The 17,442-nt window shown below is 39.2% G+C and overlaps 3 protein-coding genes across 7 annotated transcripts; 1 reads left to right on the top strand and 2 right to left on the bottom strand.

Moving 5' to 3' along the window:
- LOC115738852 (alkane hydroxylase MAH1-like) lies at nt 1-1,722 on the top strand. The gene has a single exon (XM_030671598.2). The coding sequence runs from the start codon at nt 89-91 to the stop codon at nt 1,610-1,612; it is 1,524 nt and encodes a 507-aa protein (XP_030527458.1). The 5' UTR covers nt 1-88; the 3' UTR covers nt 1,613-1,722.
- Nucleotides 1,723-1,821: 99 nt separating this feature from the next.
- LOC115738853 (programmed cell death protein 2-like) lies at nt 1,822-5,498 on the bottom strand. Of its 4 annotated transcripts, XM_048274630.1 has the most exons (9): nt 5,321-5,498; nt 4,805-4,906; nt 4,633-4,716; nt 4,455-4,552; nt 4,071-4,363; nt 3,750-3,969; nt 2,857-3,061; nt 2,473-2,516; nt 2,120-2,316 (listed from the first exon to the last, which is right to left on the bottom strand). In XM_048274630.1, exons 2-8 carry the CDS (start codon nt 4,895-4,897, stop codon nt 2,478-2,480), a joined length of 1,032 nt encoding a protein of 343 aa, XP_048130587.1. In that variant the 5' UTR covers nt 4,898-4,906; nt 5,321-5,498; the 3' UTR covers nt 2,120-2,316; nt 2,473-2,477. The 4 variants fall into 4 exon arrangements, with proteins under 4 accessions (XP_030527460.1, XP_030527461.1, XP_030527459.1 ...); XM_030671600.2 differs by lacking the exon at nt 2,473-2,516 and having other exon boundaries at nt 1,822-2,316; nt 4,805-4,912; XM_030671601.2 differs by lacking the exon at nt 2,473-2,516 and having other exon boundaries at nt 1,822-2,316.
- Nucleotides 5,499-6,166: 668 nt separating this feature from the next.
- LOC115738855 (developmentally-regulated G-protein 3) lies at nt 6,167-15,940 on the bottom strand. Of its 2 annotated transcripts, XM_048274635.1 has the most exons (11): nt 15,780-15,940; nt 13,901-13,954; nt 13,289-13,462; nt 12,055-12,126; nt 11,595-11,654; nt 8,996-9,105; nt 7,395-7,694; nt 6,903-7,094; nt 6,673-6,724; nt 6,500-6,552; nt 6,167-6,459 (listed from the first exon to the last, which is right to left on the bottom strand). In XM_048274635.1, the coding sequence occupies exons 1-10, from the start codon at nt 15,819-15,821 to the stop codon at nt 6,502-6,504; spliced, it is 1,107 nt and encodes a 368-aa protein (XP_048130592.1). In that variant the 5' UTR covers nt 15,822-15,940; the 3' UTR covers nt 6,167-6,459; nt 6,500-6,501. The 2 variants fall into 2 exon arrangements, with proteins under 2 accessions (XP_048130592.1, XP_030527464.1); XM_030671604.2 differs by having other exon boundaries at nt 6,167-6,552.
- Nucleotides 15,941-17,442: the final 1,502 nt, after the last annotated feature.

Raw genomic sequence — 17,442 nt, 5'->3', positions numbered from 1 at the left:
TCGACGTCGTCCCCTGTCAGTGTCATGTCACCAATTCTCTCTCTACATAACCACAGAGAGACAGAGAGAGAGTGAGTGAGAAGCTTCAATGGCATTGATAGGTTTCTTGGAGATATTCTTGGCCGGAATTTGCTTCGCGGTCCTTCGCCTCCTCGGCAAAAGAGGTGATGGGCTCCCCAGGAATTGGCCGCTCGTGGGGATGCTACCGGAGCTCCTCCTCAACCTGAGCCGCGTCCACGACTGGGCCACAGGCATTCTTGAGCGGAGCCGCTGCAACTTCCTCTTGCGGTTACTCTGGTTTTCCGGCATGGACATGCTGTTCACCGCCGATCCCGCCAACGTCCACTACATCATGAGCACCAACTTTGGGAACTTCCCGAAAGGGCCCGAGTTCAAGAGGGTGTTCGACGTTTTGGGTGACGGGATCTTCAACTCCGACTCCGATCGGTGGAGGATGCAGAGAAGGGTCGCTCAGGCGTTAATGAACGACCAACGGTTCCATCGGTTCCTGGCGACGACGACCAGTGACAAGGTGGAGAATGGCCTGCTCAAGGTGTTCGACGAATTGTCTCGGAGAGGTGTTACGGTGGATTTGCAGGATTTGTTCCAGAGGTTCACCTTTGATTCTGCTTGCAAATTCGTCACTGGGTTCGACCCCGGCAGCTTATCCGTCGAATTCCCCGAAGTCCCGTTTTCCAAGGCATTGGATGATGCCGAGGAGGTGATTTTCTATCGCCATTTGTACCCCGAGTGGTTCGGGACTCTGCAGAGGTTGTTGGGGATTGGAGTGGAGGAGAAACTGAGACGAGCTTGGGAAGATATGGACCAAATTGTAGGGAATTACATAGTGCTGAAGAGAGTTGAACTGAGAGAAGGAACCAGAGAAGCGAAGGGAGATGAAAATGGTGCAGATTTATTGACATCTTATATGGTGGAAAATGAGACATTGGGTGCTTTAGAGTGCAATGACAAGTTCCTTAGGGACACGATTTTGAATTTCATGGTCGCCGGAAAAGATACCACTAGTTCAGCTCTCACGTGGTTTTTTTGGGCTCTTTCCATGAACCCGTCTGTTGAAATGAGAATCGTAGAGGAGATCAGATCTGTAATCCCGAAGGAAGAAGAAAATCTTAGTGTGTTCAAGATTGGTGAGCATATGGACAAGATGGTTTATTTACATGGTGCGCTGTGCGAATCTTTGAGGCTGTACCCACCGGTTCCATTCCAACACAAGTGCCCTGTAAAGGCTGACGTACTTCCCAGTGGACACACAGTCGATCCCGGCACGAAAATACTCTTCCATCTGTATTCAATGGGGAGGATGAAGTCAGTATGGGGAGAGGATTGCTTGGAATTTAGACCGGAGAGGTGGATTTCGGAGAGAGGAGGAATTAGGCACGAGCCGTCGTACAAGTTCTTGGCATTTAATGCCGGACCGAGAACTTGTCTGGGAAAAGAAATGGCTTTCACGCAGATGAAAACGGTCACAGCCGCTGTAATAATTAACTACGAAGTTCATGTTGTGGAAGGTCACCCTGTGAGACCTTCTAATTCCATCATACTTCACATGAAACATGGATTGAGGGCGAAGCTCACTAGGCGAAGGCTTTAAGGGGACAAATGACAGGGAAGATTACCGAGAAACTGTAAATCTATGTGTACCGAACATATGCGTGTATATTTCTGCTTGTTTTTACAATTTCTATGGCATACTGTTATTTACAATACGACAAAAGTTACAGCTTTACCAAGTCATGCAAGCATATATGAGCCTTCGTTTCCTTCTTTGCCAGAAAAGTTTGTGATCAAAATCAATCACCATAGAGATGAAACATGGAACCGCAATATATGCTTGCATATGCTTTGGCACTCTTTGATGTCCCCTCAGCAAAAAATATGACAGGATCAGTCAAAAATATGCTTTCAAAAGACAGCTGTGCACCCAAACATGAGCAAAAGAGTTTCCTTTTCAGAGAGCTTTCTTGCACATTGTGGTAATAAGTATAATCTTCTCTTCAGTCAAATCTTTTCATTCACTTTTATGGTACCACTATCCAGAGCTCCATATCAGAGAGATCCCAGAAGTTACGCAATAAGTATTGAAATGCATTACTGTCGCAAAAATCAATTCATCTGATCTGGACACCCAGAATTTGCTCCCCGAGAAAAGGAGCCGTGCGATGGCAAGGCCGTGTAATGAGATATGTAATCAAGTACAGCTTGCTTCAATGATTTCTCGCATTGTACTAATACAGCTTCCTCAGTAACAATCCACTCCCCCCTTCTGAACTCTTCATTTTGTGAGTCATAACAGCTCTGAGGAATGCAAGGAGGAACAATTATACACACACATTTCATACATGAGCTTAACGAGCATACAAAAACTTGTGAAAGCGATTATGCTCTTAAGACTTAGTTATATATCTTTAGTGGAGCAGTATGGAACCAAAATCGAAATGAGAAGGGCCAAACCCTTTTCAACTGAACACTTGAAAGCAGGTGCTCCTTAAGAGCAGCTAACCTCATAATAAGGATAACAATAGCGAACAAAACATGGGGTGTCAAAAAGGTAATGAACCTTTTGGGTTTCATGAAAAAATCCAAAACCAAAAGAAATACACAAACTTCATCCAACCAAAATAGCAAATCTAGCAAAGAGGTTCTTTCTTTTATAAGGAAAACATTAACTCCCCCAAAGTCCTTTCTTTTTTATAGACTGGATTCTAGAAAAGTGTGAAACCAACATCTATCACTAAGAGTTTCACTGACCGCCACCGCTCTAAAGTCATTGGACTTACAAAACAACATCCAGAAAAAAAGCATTCATGCACAACAATTTGAGGAGGTGGTTTGTACCTTGGAACAAGTATATATAATTGCTGTCATCCAGTTCCAATTCTCCAGTGCCTCTTTCTGAGAATCATCAGCAGCTTCATGCAGAAAATATAACAACGGCGGCATAAGCTGCATCTCAAATTGTCTTGGGCCACCACAGAGTTTGCATCTCCCAGGATCTCCTATCTCTTTAGTAGCCAACAGTGGCTTCCCTCCATTTGAATATCTAAACATTCAGTCACAGCAAGGGTATGGCATATCATTTACCTGTACTTTAGATGATAAGGGTGCAATCTTTCCAAAATTTTTGAATCCAAAATATACATCAATCATATTGACTGAATTTATGTTTCTCTGCTTACTCCAGAATGTTAGATCTTCCTTTCTCCAAGAAGCATCAATTTCTAAAGACAGGGAAAAAAAAATTCTCTAGATGAAAAACTCGAGTGGTGTTTGGGCTATATACTGGTCTATTTCTGCTATCAATTAACATGAATCGGATTATGTCAAGTAAAATGAAAAACTAAATCTCTTGTTTAGCAAGACTTCACTATATCTGTTCCATAGAGTCGTCATATTGAAGACGAATTACACCTTTCCATGCAAATTGTTCATTATCATACTAGAATTATAAGGCATAAGTTCACAAGATTCATTCATAATCTGCCACCTAAGCCAAATCTTCCAAAACAATAACACTCAAAAAGATGAGGTGTAATTGGTCAGTAAAATCCAAGATTCAAGAAGCTCCAAGAGTCCTCTATTTTGTCTAGCTTCATATAATACATAGATTGTCAAAAACCCAATCCTATTTATCATAACTTATATGCAACTATAATTGTTTCTAGCAAGACCAAAACAACAAGTCGAATTTTACTTGTGTTAGCTGTATGCCACTTAGTAGAGATGAGCACCTGAAACATTGTTCTGGATAAACATCCAACCGTTTCTTAAACTTGAAGTAAGACCGGTCAGCCATTAAAGCTCTATCATACTCATAACGTTCATCCTCCAATACTTCTTCTCGTACATGATTGTCAACATTGATGGAAAGAGATGAAAAGTTCAAACAAGCAGATGTGACATCCTTCGAACAAGGCTCTTCCAAGGTATAAATATAAAAGCAAGGCATCACTGCAATCAGCAGATAGGTTATTTCAATTAAGCCATCAGGTGGATAACCATAGCAGCAAAGTTGGTACCATTAATAGACTTCTTTCATGGAAAATCTGTACCAGGTAAAGAATCATCTACTTGTCTTGATATTGGCCTTGAAGGTGACGATTTTGCTATTTTCTCAGAATTCTCATGCCTATTCGGTTTCTTTGAGTTGGAAGTGACAGTTGCAGCTTCTGCAAGTGCCCTTCCTAGCTCCTCTAAATCCGCGTCTTCATCATTCTCATCCAAATCATTCCACCAGTCATTTTCCCCGGCTGAAACAGAGTGCGTGGCAGCCACTACCGCATCGCAACAAGTGGAGTTTGATTCTTTGTCTTCATAAGATCTCTGAATACGAATTGCTCGCCAGCTACAAGTCATTTTTCTTAGCATTGAGAGCCACTTAGAATTTTTCTTAAAATCAATACTCAAGCAAATAAATCGCCAAATTTAGAGGAGACCTCAAGGGACTGCTCCCACATTTTGGAGCTATGCAACCAAAGATGTAAAGCACACGGTCTTCAACTTTCAAATTTTCACTGGTTATGGGAGCAGGAACCTACAAGCACACATGATCTCTTGCTCATAACACAGTTCCCTAGCATAATTGTCCTCATAGATGAGAGACCAAAATAAAACCTGTCCGACGAGACAAAGTTTATTTCCACATATGCTGCACTCGAGAAAATCTGATCCCCAGGCAATTAATGGAGAAGGCCAGTCCTGTGACAAACGAAAAGAGTCATACACTTCAAACGAAACATCATGTGACAAACAACAACAACCCAAGAGAAAATCAGAAGTTACTAACGGGCAGTCCACCAATTTTCGCCGTATAATGGTCAGATGCTTCGCGATTGTCATCGGCCCATGGTCCCGGCATGCCAAGAAAGACTCTGCCCATTGCTCACTACTATACCAAAACCAAAAATCAAACACTTCCCGGGAAAAACACATTCTACATGCTGGACTGTAGTAGCACAAGGTGATGCATCTGAACTTTCAATGTCTCCCATAGAAACAAAATTTGAGAGCCAGGACAACCCAAGAACCAAACTTTTTTTTCTGCGCCACCATAAGACGCTGTCAAGAACAGCCTAACGACACAAGAAACACGTTTAAATATCAAACATCCCACTACAGAAGAATTCATCAAAGGGAAGATTTACAAGGGGAAAAACAAGGATTTTCTTGGTAGGTTCTGAAGAAGTGTGGCAGAATTTTACAGGCACACCCCGCACAAAATCGACGACTTCGGTTGGATAGGAAGGGCCACACAGTATGACGATCCTAGAAAGCCATAAACCGAGATGAATCATAAGGATACCTGCTGGGAAGATTGTGGGTGCGTGACTCTTCGATATACAAAGCAAGTTGCGTTATGCTTTGCTTGGTCAGTCTGGCTGCGCTGGAAGTTTTTCAGCGGCAGAGCAAAGACAGTGAAGAAATTGATAGTGTTCTCTTGCAGGAACCCTCTCGGACGTCGTACGTGTAGGTGTGAAATTCATTTGTGTTTCGCTAACTAAATATAAAAAGAACTAAAAAGAATCATGTTTTCAATACATCAAAATTTATAGGATAACATGACGAAAAATTACAAACCGATATCTGTCATAAATTTACTTTAAATTAATTTTTTAATCACTAAAAACTTCAAATTAGTATATATATATACAATAAATTTACCCTTAATTTCCATCAAAATTTTACCATTAAATTGCCACGTGATTGTTGATGGGTATATCTATTTGGAGTATTTCCACTCCGTTTGGCAAACCAATTTGGCGTTTTTCCGAATATTAACCCAATCTAATGAAAATTAACGAAAATAAATTTATCATAAATATACTAATTTGAATTTTTTGTGAACACAAACTTAATTTGAAGTAAACTTATCATGAGTATGGTCAAAAAATTAATCTAAGATAAATTTATTATAAATGTATCAATTTAGAATTTCTAGTGGCATTAACTCAAATCTATATCAATATTAATATATTTTCACATTAAGGAAAATATGGAGAGTGATCTTGCACGCTATTTGATCATTTGACCCTTTATTGTAACCTCCCAAAACTTCACCTTCTGGTTTTATATGCATATAACTGGAATGAAAATCGTACTTATGGCAATGGCCGATATATCAATATGCATTTACCTAAATGAAATGTTATTAATAGTGAAAATGTAATTAATATAATTACCGAAATCTATTATTGCGTGTGAAAATTTACCGAGCACAAGAAGCATACAGCAAATTTTAATAAAAAAGTTACTTGTCCCTGGAAAAGTTTACTAGTATCGCCAAGACAATTTACAAACTTGAGCTAATAGACATAAGTTAAACGCTAACTCCAGTTGAACTAATCAACCACTCAAAATTGCATGCGTTACACCATTTTCTGGTCCAACAGAATGAGTTTGCGACAGACATCAGATCGTCACCACCTGCTATTCCGCACCGAATCATCTGTTTGGGGTTTCCCAAAGGTTCCCCTAGCGTGAAAGTTACACCTTCTTGATGATCTGAACGACGTCTTCGTCTTCGAGTTCATGCTCCTAATCCATGGAAAGCATCACCAAACATTTAAATTAGTCACAGCAACTAACTCCTTGAATAACGTAAAAGAAAGGGAGGGAGCAAGAGCTTCACGATTGAGTCGAGAAGTGAAGATTCACCTTGCCAACTCTTTGAGGCTTGTGCTTGACACTTGAACCCCAGACTAGAGCGCTGCATATGTAAGCAAAGCAAAAGCTCGCGTAAGCAGTAGTAAGAAGGCCAAGAAAATTGAATTTAAATTTTATTATATAACGCTCACAAATGTGGGAATCGTCAGAATTTGCACCTAATAAGACCACATATCAACAAAAGGATTAAGGATGAAGCTGAAGTCTCGGTTTCTACTTACTACTTGAACTGTTTGACCATATCCTTGTGTATCCGGGTGCAGAAATCCTCAACTGTCCTCTTCCTTGATGATAGAATGACGGGGTCTTCATAGTCTGGATTCATTCCTTTTGGCTTTGTATATATACGAGTTAAATCCAAATACTCCCATACTTTCTCCAACAGACCATCAAGATTCCATTCAAGGTGAGCACTGCAGTGCAACCATGAAGCAGTATATGATCAGTTGAAATAAAAAAACTAATTTACAATCGGGCAACCTATAGACTGACATCAGACAACACGAGGAGGGGACACAGAATAACCCAAGAAATAGCTTACAACCATGCGAGTGATTTCTATAATCTCCAGAAACTACCCACTTGGAACAAAATTGAACAACTAATCCTTAATTGGTAAAGTATGAATAGAGTTTAGGGGAAAAAAAAACGTATGACTTGAGCATAAGAATCAAAAGTCAAAAAGGACCAGCATAAGAGAATATTTGAGTTACCTGACTGGACAGTAATGAGGAAGTTTGTCCAATATCTCTAGCTCTTCTAGTGTGATTTGGTCAATCTTGTTTATGACATAGATGCATGGAATATATTTCCGACTGCCCTCAATAACATCTATAAGGTCGTCTGCAGTCGCGTCGCATCTAAGAGTAATATCAGCATTATGTATCCGATATTCGCTACAGATGGCCTTCACAGTATCAAGATCCAGATGAGTGTTTGCAACTGTTGATGTGAGATTAATGCCACCTTTATCTTTCTTCCTGAACGTTAGATTAGGTGGCTCCTTGTTCAGCCTGTTAAGAAGAAGAAAGAAAGAAATTCTCATTTCTAGTTATTAACACACAAAATCAAGACCGAAAAAGCAAAAAAAAAAAATTGTGTGATCATCCACAGTTTTAAGAATTTATGCAGGTCGAATCTTCTCTGCAGTAAAAATAAATGCAGGATGCTCAAACCATGCGTTGAATCACACACACACACACACACACACACACACACACACACACACATATATATATATATATATTATTCATCTAAAATTAGCGAGAATGCTCCTGGAGATTTCGATAACTGACATAACATAATGCGTTTCAAAGCATCGTTCATGCAATTCAGTTTCTTAGATCAGCATAACGGCTAATATCCACGTGATAATGGCAACGTGCAAAACCCAAACAAATCCACAAAAAGTATGTTCCTTTTAGACTGAACTTTGCTGACCCCTGAATATGACATTGTAGAAGCAATCCCCACTTGTCAAACTATACACTCAACCTCGCATCACTGACATAGCATAATGCGTTTCAAAGCATCGTTCATGCAATTCAGTTCTTATATCAGCATAACAGCTAATATCCATGTGATAATGGCATCGTGCAAACCCCAAACAAATCCACATAAAGTATGTTGCTTTTAGACTGAACTTCGCTGACCCAGAATGTGACATTGTAGAAGAAATCCCCACTTGTCAAACTATATGCTCGACCTCACCAGTGATGTAGGTTCCACCTTTTTTTCTACTGAAACCAATTTCAAGTCAAGTACCCTTGATTGTCAGTCTCCATACATTGGAAAATTTATAAACTCAAGCGATCTGGTCATTCTACAAAGATTCTTGACAGGCATTCCATTTAGTCCACCAAATCACAAAGATGTACTTGCGATAAAAGCGGACACAAATGCTGTGTCTCATACACATGCTAATTGCCAAAGCGTTGATGCATCTCATGCAACAGTTATTACTGCATCGCATGCAATACTTGCCTTGGAGGTGCAGGGCGGGATGGCAAAAGTAGATCCCCTGCAGGCCAGGGAAGAGGGATGCAACCCCCGGCTCCATCCTGGCCCTCGGACATCCCTAATTATAATGACTATAAAGGAGAGGGACTATTCAGAGGAGGAGGAAGTATGTTTGGACAATGAGAACACCTAATAATCTTTACATTGCTACCATGATAAAGTACCTGCAACAACTATAGTGTATACTAAAGAACAGGACAATGATTACTGTACAGCCCATAGATTTAGAAGCTTCTAATTTTACTGTTACCAGTGTGGTTATTGTCAAGCACACATAATCTGACCACACATATACCTGATTCCAAATCCCTCAAGCTCTTTCTCTATCAGACGCTTGTGAGTAATTGGCTTTATCGCATCAAGAACAATCAAAATGCAGTTGCATGTTCTAGCCGTGCTGATAACCTGGAAAGACAAAAGAGCAAGTTATAGTCAAAAACCTAGAAAAGGAAATATAACAAGTGATATCTGTATTTCCAACAGGCCTCAAGATTCCCAATTTTAGGAAAACCTCGAAATGGATATACACCTTCTGCCATAAAAATCATAAGACAATCACAAATGTGCCAAATAAAATTTGCCATTTTCGATATAGCACGTGCCAGGGGAAACATATAGCTCCTAAACTGTATAAAAAGTGTCAGCGTAACTGTTAATTGGTCTATTGTCAATAGAAACAATTTCTGAACCCTCAGTGAAAATGGATCCTCCCTCATCTGTGATGGGCACTTTCAGGTTCAATAACTCCAGCAAAGTTCCTGAACAGTTCAAGGATGTGGTGTATTGGTAGATTAAATTCTAGCTTGTCTACATAGAATAAATGACAAGTACCATTAAATTTCTTTTCTTCTCTATTCTCCTTTGGAATATTTGTAGTACTTGATTGACCGGTTAAACCAGTAACTGACATTTGACAAGTAATGCTCTGAATAAATCAGTAAGTCGCCCCGAGAAATTCAGACCTTCCTTCACTAATTAATTAACACCCAATGAAACAAAAACAGGAAGTTGATCTAGTTGTATTGTGATTTTTTTTTTTCCAGATAATTAGATTCTGTCATTGACAGAATAGGGACCAAGGTCTCTGTAAATCAATTTGGATTTATGCCAGGAAAATCTACCATGGAGGCTATCTTCTTGATACGATAGTTGATGGAGAGATATCGAGAAAAGAAGGACCTCCATATGATGTTTATTGATCTCGAGAAGGCGTATGATAGGGTTCCAAGAAAGGTCCTGTGGTGGGTTCTTGAGAAGAAAAAAGTACCTTCAAAGTATGTAGAGGCAATCAAGGATATGTATGATGGTGTTACTACATGTGTGAAGGCTTGTAATGGCACATCAAGTTATTTTCCAATTACGCTTACACCAAGGTTCCGCTTTGAGTCCTTATTTTTTTGCCCTAGTTATGGATAAGCTAACAAAAGATATCCAAGATAAGGTGTCGTGGTGCATGCTATTTGCAGATGATATTGTGCTTATTGATGAGACCAGGAGCTGGATTGGTGCTAAATTAGAATTATGGAGAAGCACGTTGGAGTCTAAAGGATTTACGTTAAGTAGAAGTAAGACCGAATACGTGATGTGTGAGTTCGACACAACAAGAGGAGGAGATCAAGAATCCGTGAATTTGTTCAGAAAGGAGGTACCCAAAAAAGACGCTTTTAGATATCCGGGATCAATATTGCAAAAAGAGGGAGAGATTGATGAAGATGTAAACCATAGAATCGGAGCGGGTTGGATAAAATGGCGCAGTGCATCGGGGTTTTTGTGTGATCGCAAAATCCCTCTTAAGTTAAAAGGAAAATTTTATAAAATAGCAATAAAGCCTGCAATGCTATATGGAGCTGAATGTTGGCCAGCACAGAGGCAACATGAGCATAAAATGAGAGTAGCGGAAATGAGGATGTTAAGGTGGATGCATGATTATACAAGGATGGATAAGATAAGAAATGAAGATATTCGACGAAAAGTTAGAGTAGTACCGGTGGCGAAAAAGATGAGAGAACATAAATTGAGATGGTTTGGACATATTCTTGAGAGATCCCTAGATGCTCCGGTAAAAACAGAAATTTGTTACCAAAAGCATGACATGTAAAAAGGAAGAGGTCAGCCGAAACTTACCTGGGGGAAAGTAGTAAAATAAGATTTAATAAAGTAGAAAATAGATTGGTGTACGATCTGTCTTAGAACGGAATGGAAGAAAGCTATTAGCATTGTGGAGGGGCAGAATTCCTATGTTCCGGACTATCCTTTTTAGTCTTTTTTCCCTATACATATTTACATATTTTTATTTTTATATAATTATTTATTTTCCCTCAATCAATCTTGCTTTTATTTTATTTATTTTTTGGTTCATCAACCGCCGACCCCAACTAGTTTGGAATAAAGGTGATGTTGATGTTGATGTTGAATTAGATTCTGTCATTGACATATAACATGTATCTTATGCCACTACAAAATTCCCTTCCAGTAAATTTGAAAGGAGAATATTGACAGAATCTTATTTTCCATAAGCTTCATAATAAATGTCTCAATTATGAATCTATTAGACTCAAGGCCCAAAAAATATCATGGAAATGGTTCAAACATGCCACCAGAAAATTCTGACGACTGGGCTAATAACAACAACAAATTTGCAGGAGTTGAGTAAGGGTCTTCTCTAGCCAGACAGCCCCACTTGTACGGTGTTATACATATGGATTCATGATGAATAAAAAGGATGCTGCACAACTACAATTATAATAAGGCAAACTAAAGATAGGAAGATAGACCATCTTTTCTCATTAAACACAGAGAGCCTTCACAGCAAACAACTATCCCAGTGTAGGAATAATAACTAACAAATTAAATGCATTGCCAGCACAAGGAAGACATATGTAACCATGTTTTACCTGTCTGCCTCTACCCTTTCCATCCTTGGCTCCCTCAATAATACCAGGAAGATCTAGTAACTGCCAATTACAATAAAACACATGTTTAGCATTATGATAGACCATCTCTATGGGAAATCAAGATGATTTCACTGATTCTCAGAAAGGGGAATCTTAATGATCCATGGAAAGAAAATAAGTTAACAACAAAATGTGCATAACAGGTGACCTACATTGTACATACGGAGAATGTCCATGGCTTATATACATTTTGCAACACCCCCAAAAAGTGGGACTAGCGTTGTTTATCACCTAATTTAAAGTACAATCACTAGAAGCTAAAGTAATGCAAAGTCTTCACATAACAAACCAAGAAGAGAGATGCCTTCTGAAACCACACCACTATGTTTAGCTCATAGTTTTGGTTGTGGGACACCTTATTGTTGAGACACTCCTAAATATGAACTGGAAAGAAGTTTACCTGAATTTTAGCTCCACGGTACACGATCACTCCAGGGATACAAGTAAGAGTAGTAAATTCATATGAAGCAACCTTCAAGCCAAAAAGAGTAAAAAAATCAGCAAGGATGTCACTGCAACTGAAAGCACCATTGGCTCTAGCAGTTGTTGTAGGGGGAAAAAAACCACACTAAGGACAAAGTGACTATGATGTTGACAAAAATATTAACTTGGATGATAATCAAATCTATGTAGAGACAACTCATTTAATGTCCAACATAAGTCTTTATGCACAATCCCTCGAGTAGAGATAGACAAGAAAACTGCAAAAGCTCACATCTATAATGCTAAGCGTATGATTAAAATCACATTATGCATAGAAACAGTCACAAAGAAGACTAGAAAATATGTAGGTGCATATTCCCCCAGGCTAAACACATAACAAAAGAATTATTTTTTGCAAGCCTACTTGGTTAAACATACTTTCTAGCAGATCGGGAGATAGAAATTAAGAATTTCAGCTTACAAACTATTCTTATTCTGCTATCAGATCATTCCCATGATTCACAGCTTTGCCAGTGGCAATGATTTGGTCAAACTAGTAGAACTGGAATTCCAGTCGCAAAAAATGGAAATGAACCCATGATTGACAGCTTATTATGATAATGGTACAGGAAACTACGGCCAAACAGTAGGATGATTGAACAACCTATTCCACACTTCCTCTAGTTCTGATGATTACATTGCAAGCTCATGAGTAGTTTGACTATTCGCCAGATGAGATGTCACGCAAATACATACACACGCACCCACAGGAGAAACCCTCCTCAGCCTATAGAGGTTCACTTGCCCGCAAATGACGGTGTGCATGTCCATGTGCTCACGCTCGCGCGTGTGTGCGTGTGAGGGACAGAGAAAGAGAGAGAAGCAGAGGTTGGGGCAAGGATCATGTTTATGGTCCCTTGGAACATACAACTGCCAAAGAAACGTCGAGAATAGAATAAACAATGAAATATACATAACCAATTATTTGAGACTCCTTGGAAGCTGTTTCTTTGAATTTCAAATAGCATATTACAAACTCATATACCGTTGTTATCCGTAGATCTTTCAATTACAGGGAGAAACTGGCACAAGAGCGATAAAAATGATTGTACAGAAATATTGTATCGAGCTTATTATCTTTCCTCTTTGATGACCACACGGAGTGCATCAATTCATCAAGTAGAAACAAGGGACTAAAAACCTCAACATACCTCTGAAAACGTCCCAGTCAGCTTATTCAAGAGAGTAGACTTCCCAACTGACGGGAAACCCACCAAACCAACTCTAGCATCTCCGCTTTTGGTGACATCGAATCCTTCACCAGCACCCCCGCCTCCCTTGGAAGAAGGTTCAAGGAGTTCCCTCCGTAGTTTCGCAAGTTTAGCCTGACAAGACATACTCCCAGAGTTAGCTGTCTCAAAAGTTTTAGCTTTAATGGGCGAACAGCCCAACCCTTGGCTACTTTAGCGGCTCAGCCAGTTACTCGAGATGCCAATAAACTTTGCAGCCTCATATGCCGTCATTTCACCGATTTGGACCAAATAGCGAGCTTCAACCCACTTAGTTAGGGTCACTAGCAGCTTCACGAAAAAAAAAAATTCCAGGGCACTCCTACTAGTTGTAAGAAAAGAAATCTCTTCCGCAGCGAGGAACGTTTCCTTAAATTTCGTGGTCATGGATCGGTCCTTTCTAAAGCAGTTAAAAAAAATGTCCCACGAGGCATATACTGTATTCCCCTGGCCACCTTTCAGAATATATTCTCAGAAATAATGCGCAAGATCAAACAACTAAGGATCATATACAATTGGAAAAGAAAAGTGTACCTTAAGCAAACCCAAATGATGGGCAGTAGCCTTGTTCTTTTGAGTCCTAGCCATCTGCAGTACACAAAAAGTGATATCCAAACTGTCAGTTCAAGCTATTCATATGAATGTCTTTAACTATAATAATTCTACAGAGGCCGTCCTATGGGAGTATATCGATAATAAAAACAGAGGCATAATTTGTACACAATGTCAACTAAAACTGTCGACGGTATAAATCTTTTTCTGTTCAAAAGCAGGTGAAAGTCACAGCACTATAGATCACACCATCTTCTCAGAAGCAAATCCACGTAAGTTATCAAACCTCATTACTCAATTGCATTTTTCAAGTTAATCTACATATACCCAAGTATGACAGAGAGAATTTGCAGCGGCACATAAAGTTCGAGATATCGTTCTCATTCAAGACTTTCATTATTTAACCAAATTCTTTTTTTTTTTTTTTTCATAAAGGATTTAGAAGTACTAGGTACTTAAATATCTTTCCGTTAATGCTTTGTTTATAATGAACTGGAGAATATTAAGGTGGAAATTATCAAGACCGAAGTCAAAACAAATTACACAAGTTACAGATTTTCATTTTGTTGTAATACTTCTTCTAAGTCATGGGTTCTTATAACGACCAAATAAATGTAATCAAATTTGATGAAATGGGTGACAACTAATAATTCTAAATCCTACTCCAACAAGTGGAAAAAGAACTCCTAACAAAACACGATGTAAGTGGCGACCTAACTCAATATCGATCTTATACTTACAAATGCTTACCAATAGCCACCAATGAAGAGTGTCCAACCATCTATTCTGCCATTCTTCCTTCATTAATTCAATAGACTGTTTCACTATTGCGCAAAACAAAAATGGGAAGCCTTGCGTTGCAAACCCTATACACATTAGTTTCGTTCCAGCTTGCGGCGTATACTTTGTGGAACCAATAGAATCTATCAAACCAATCCCATTTATTGAAAACTGCTAAGCAAAGGACTCTAAAGTCTAAACCAGGAAATAGAATGAGAGAGAAAGTAGCCAAAAAGTTAGCATCCCTGTTTGATCATTCAATTCACTGCTCCATAACGAAAGGGACTTCAGTTGAGAACCCTCCACAAGGAGGATTCCAACCTATGACCACCCCCAGTTCGGGATATGAGAGGTGAAGAACGACAAACAACGATGGGGCTCTGATTTGATTGGTATTGATTTCATCTTACAGATAGGAAAAGACCTCCCTTCACCAAAACCAGCCCTACATAGCCAGATGGATTGCGCTAAAAGCATTGAAGAACAAAAACAACTAAGAAATCATCACTAAAAGAATTCATTGAAGCCTCATATCCACAAAATGCCGTCACTCTACGATAATAGGAAGTTTTCACGCTAACACTCTTGACCCGTTCAATTTTATTTAATAGGAGACTCCACATATATCCATGAAACTCGTGTGATACAAGCGCGGATAATGGCAATTTCTACTTCAGAGTTTAGGACCCACGGTAAATCAAGGATTTTTATCAAACAACATCCGCAAACTTAATCCACAAGGGCAAAAAAAAAAAAAAACAAGAAGAAGAAGAATTCAAACTCCATAACTAGGTGGTAACACACAGAAAGCATCTGACAAACAAAAAGGTGATTCCTAGCCAAATAAGTGCGCGGCCTAAATTGCCCAATCAAGCAATATTTGTCAACACAGCCACTACAACTAGCTGCGATTTCTGCGATACAGAAACCCTCGAATTCAATTGGCAATCATCCGCATCAACTAGAAATCCTACGGGTAACAATTATCGAGACCAGAAAGTTCTCCAAAAAAAAACAAAACAAAACAAAACAAAAACAAGTTCAATGGCAGCTGCGATTGAGCGCGATGTAATTAAAGCACCTCATCTTCGATGTCCTTGATTTTCTGCATCACAGTCGCCATTGTTAGGATGAAATTATCAGACAGACGGACAGAGCTTGAGCTATTGTTGGCAGCGTACCGACGACCTCAATGTCCTCTGTGCAATTGTCCTGAAGAAGAAGAAGTGTAGAACGCAGAGAGAGAGAGAGAGGGAGAGGGGGCGGGGGGGGCGCCTCGTGTCATTGCACGAAGTTTTAATGGGCTTAATCATTCTATTTGGGCCGGATCCAGGCCCGCCCGAGCTTCGAGGAAATATAACAATATGGGCCCTTGCTCTACACTGACAAGAATGATCCTTTCTGAGGTCCGGGCCGTGTCAGGCCCATCCAAACTCAAGGCAATATGACAATATGGGCCGAAAGTGTCCGATCATCTCGACCCAAGTGATAATATTTGAAATGTTAGAGCCTATACCGTTAGAGTAAAGAAAAATCTACCCATAATGTTTAGGATTATATGAATCTACGCACTCTCTTTAGACGAAGGATACACGGGGATTGCTTACTGTAAGATTTTGTTTACGCTGGCGGTACATGCCGTAATCACTCGTAATATTGCAGGCTCCAGGCTCAAAAGAGTGTAGAACGCGGTACATGTCGTAATCATTCGTAATTTTCCTACTGTAAGATTTTGTTTACGCCGGTAAAAGGGGGAATTGGCGTTTGAAGACCAGTCTCTTTCACAGCTAATTGGCACGCCAATTTCACGACGGTTCCGCCAAAAGATGCCTTTTCCCACGGCTGGTAGAAGCCGACCTCTTTTGGATCTTGTCCACAATTTACGCATCAATCGTATTTAACAGATAAATATTCTAACATAATACGAAAGAGATTGAATGTCGAAAATATCGCTCCCTTTTTATTTTGATGCTTAACCAGTGCTCTGGAGGCAAATCTATCTCTTCAACAATTCAATTAAATAGAAAATGAAAAAACAACGTAGGAGGTCACAAAATATCAACTATTATTCATTTTATCGAAGGATCGGGAAAAAACAAGTTCTTTGTTGTATCTTTCGAAATCTATCTTACGGGTCTTTTGGCAGCGGATCAAGAAATTTCGGTGATTTTCGTGAGAACGGTCTATGTTTGGTAAACAAATCGCTTTCGGGATATAATTGAGCCCTTGTCGAATGATTTAATCTCTTGGGAGGAGAACAGACAAAAGCGAGGAAATCAAACGTTTGTGCCATTTTCGAAAGTTCCGCAAGAGAAAGAAAATAATCAAGACATGTTGAGATAAATCCTAGTCAATAGTAAGGTCATTTAATACTCATTGTGTCGACCAAAACATGCTTGTCCTTTCCTTTATTGCACTCTTCTTCCACGTGTGCCCTTTTGGACAAAGAAACAGAAAAGGTTAAAATCTAGGAATTAAGGAGTTTGGACAACATCTATTTTATATATATAGGCTGAAAAGTCAAAGAGACATATTATGTCTTTGACTATAAGACATGTACTATTAGTATTAGTCATATTTGGTCAAAATCAATTTCGAAATTATTGACCTGTTGCTTTAGCATAATTTTGCGGCAATAGAAAATAAAGCTATGTTTGTTTCACGAAAATTTGAAATTTTGAAAAATATTTTTCTAAAAGTAATTATTTATATCACTTATTAAAATGAATGAACGAAAAATATTT

The sequence above is a fragment of the Rhodamnia argentea genome, chromosome 1 (genome assembly GCF_020921035.1).
Source record: "Rhodamnia argentea isolate NSW1041297 chromosome 1, ASM2092103v1, whole genome shotgun sequence".
NCBI lineage: Eukaryota > Viridiplantae > Streptophyta > Magnoliopsida > Myrtales > Myrtaceae > Rhodamnia > Rhodamnia argentea.
The sequence above is the reverse complement of the archived record's forward strand: the minus strand, read 5'-3'. Positions and strand labels throughout refer to the sequence as shown.

Coding starts and splice junctions, on each gene's coding strand:
- LOC115738855 (XM_030671604.2), bottom strand. CDS start 15,821: ATGGCGACTGTGATGCAGAAAATCAAGGACATCGAAGATGAG. Junction 9,106..11,594: donor GAAAGGGTAGAGGCAGACAG/GTAAAACATGGT, acceptor TTGTCTTTCCAG/GTTATCAGCACGGCTAGAAC. Junction 7,695..8,995: donor CTTGAGGGATTTGGAATCAG/GTATATGTGTGG, acceptor TCTTCTTAACAG/GCTGAACAAGGAGCCACCTA.
- LOC115738853 (XM_030671600.2), bottom strand. CDS start 4,897: ATGGGCAGAGTCTTTCTTGGCATGCCGGGACCATGGGCCGATGACAAT. Junction 4,553..4,632: donor AACTTTGTCTCGTCGGACAG/GTTTTATTTTGG, acceptor GTGTGCTTGTAG/GTTCCTGCTCCCATAACCAG. Junction 3,970..4,070: donor AGTAGATGATTCTTTACCTG/GTACAGATTTTC, acceptor TGCTGATTGCAG/TGATGCCTTGCTTTTATATT.
- LOC115738852 (XM_030671598.2), top strand. CDS start 89: ATGGCATTGATAGGTTTCTTGGAGATATTCTTGGCCGGAATTTGCTTC.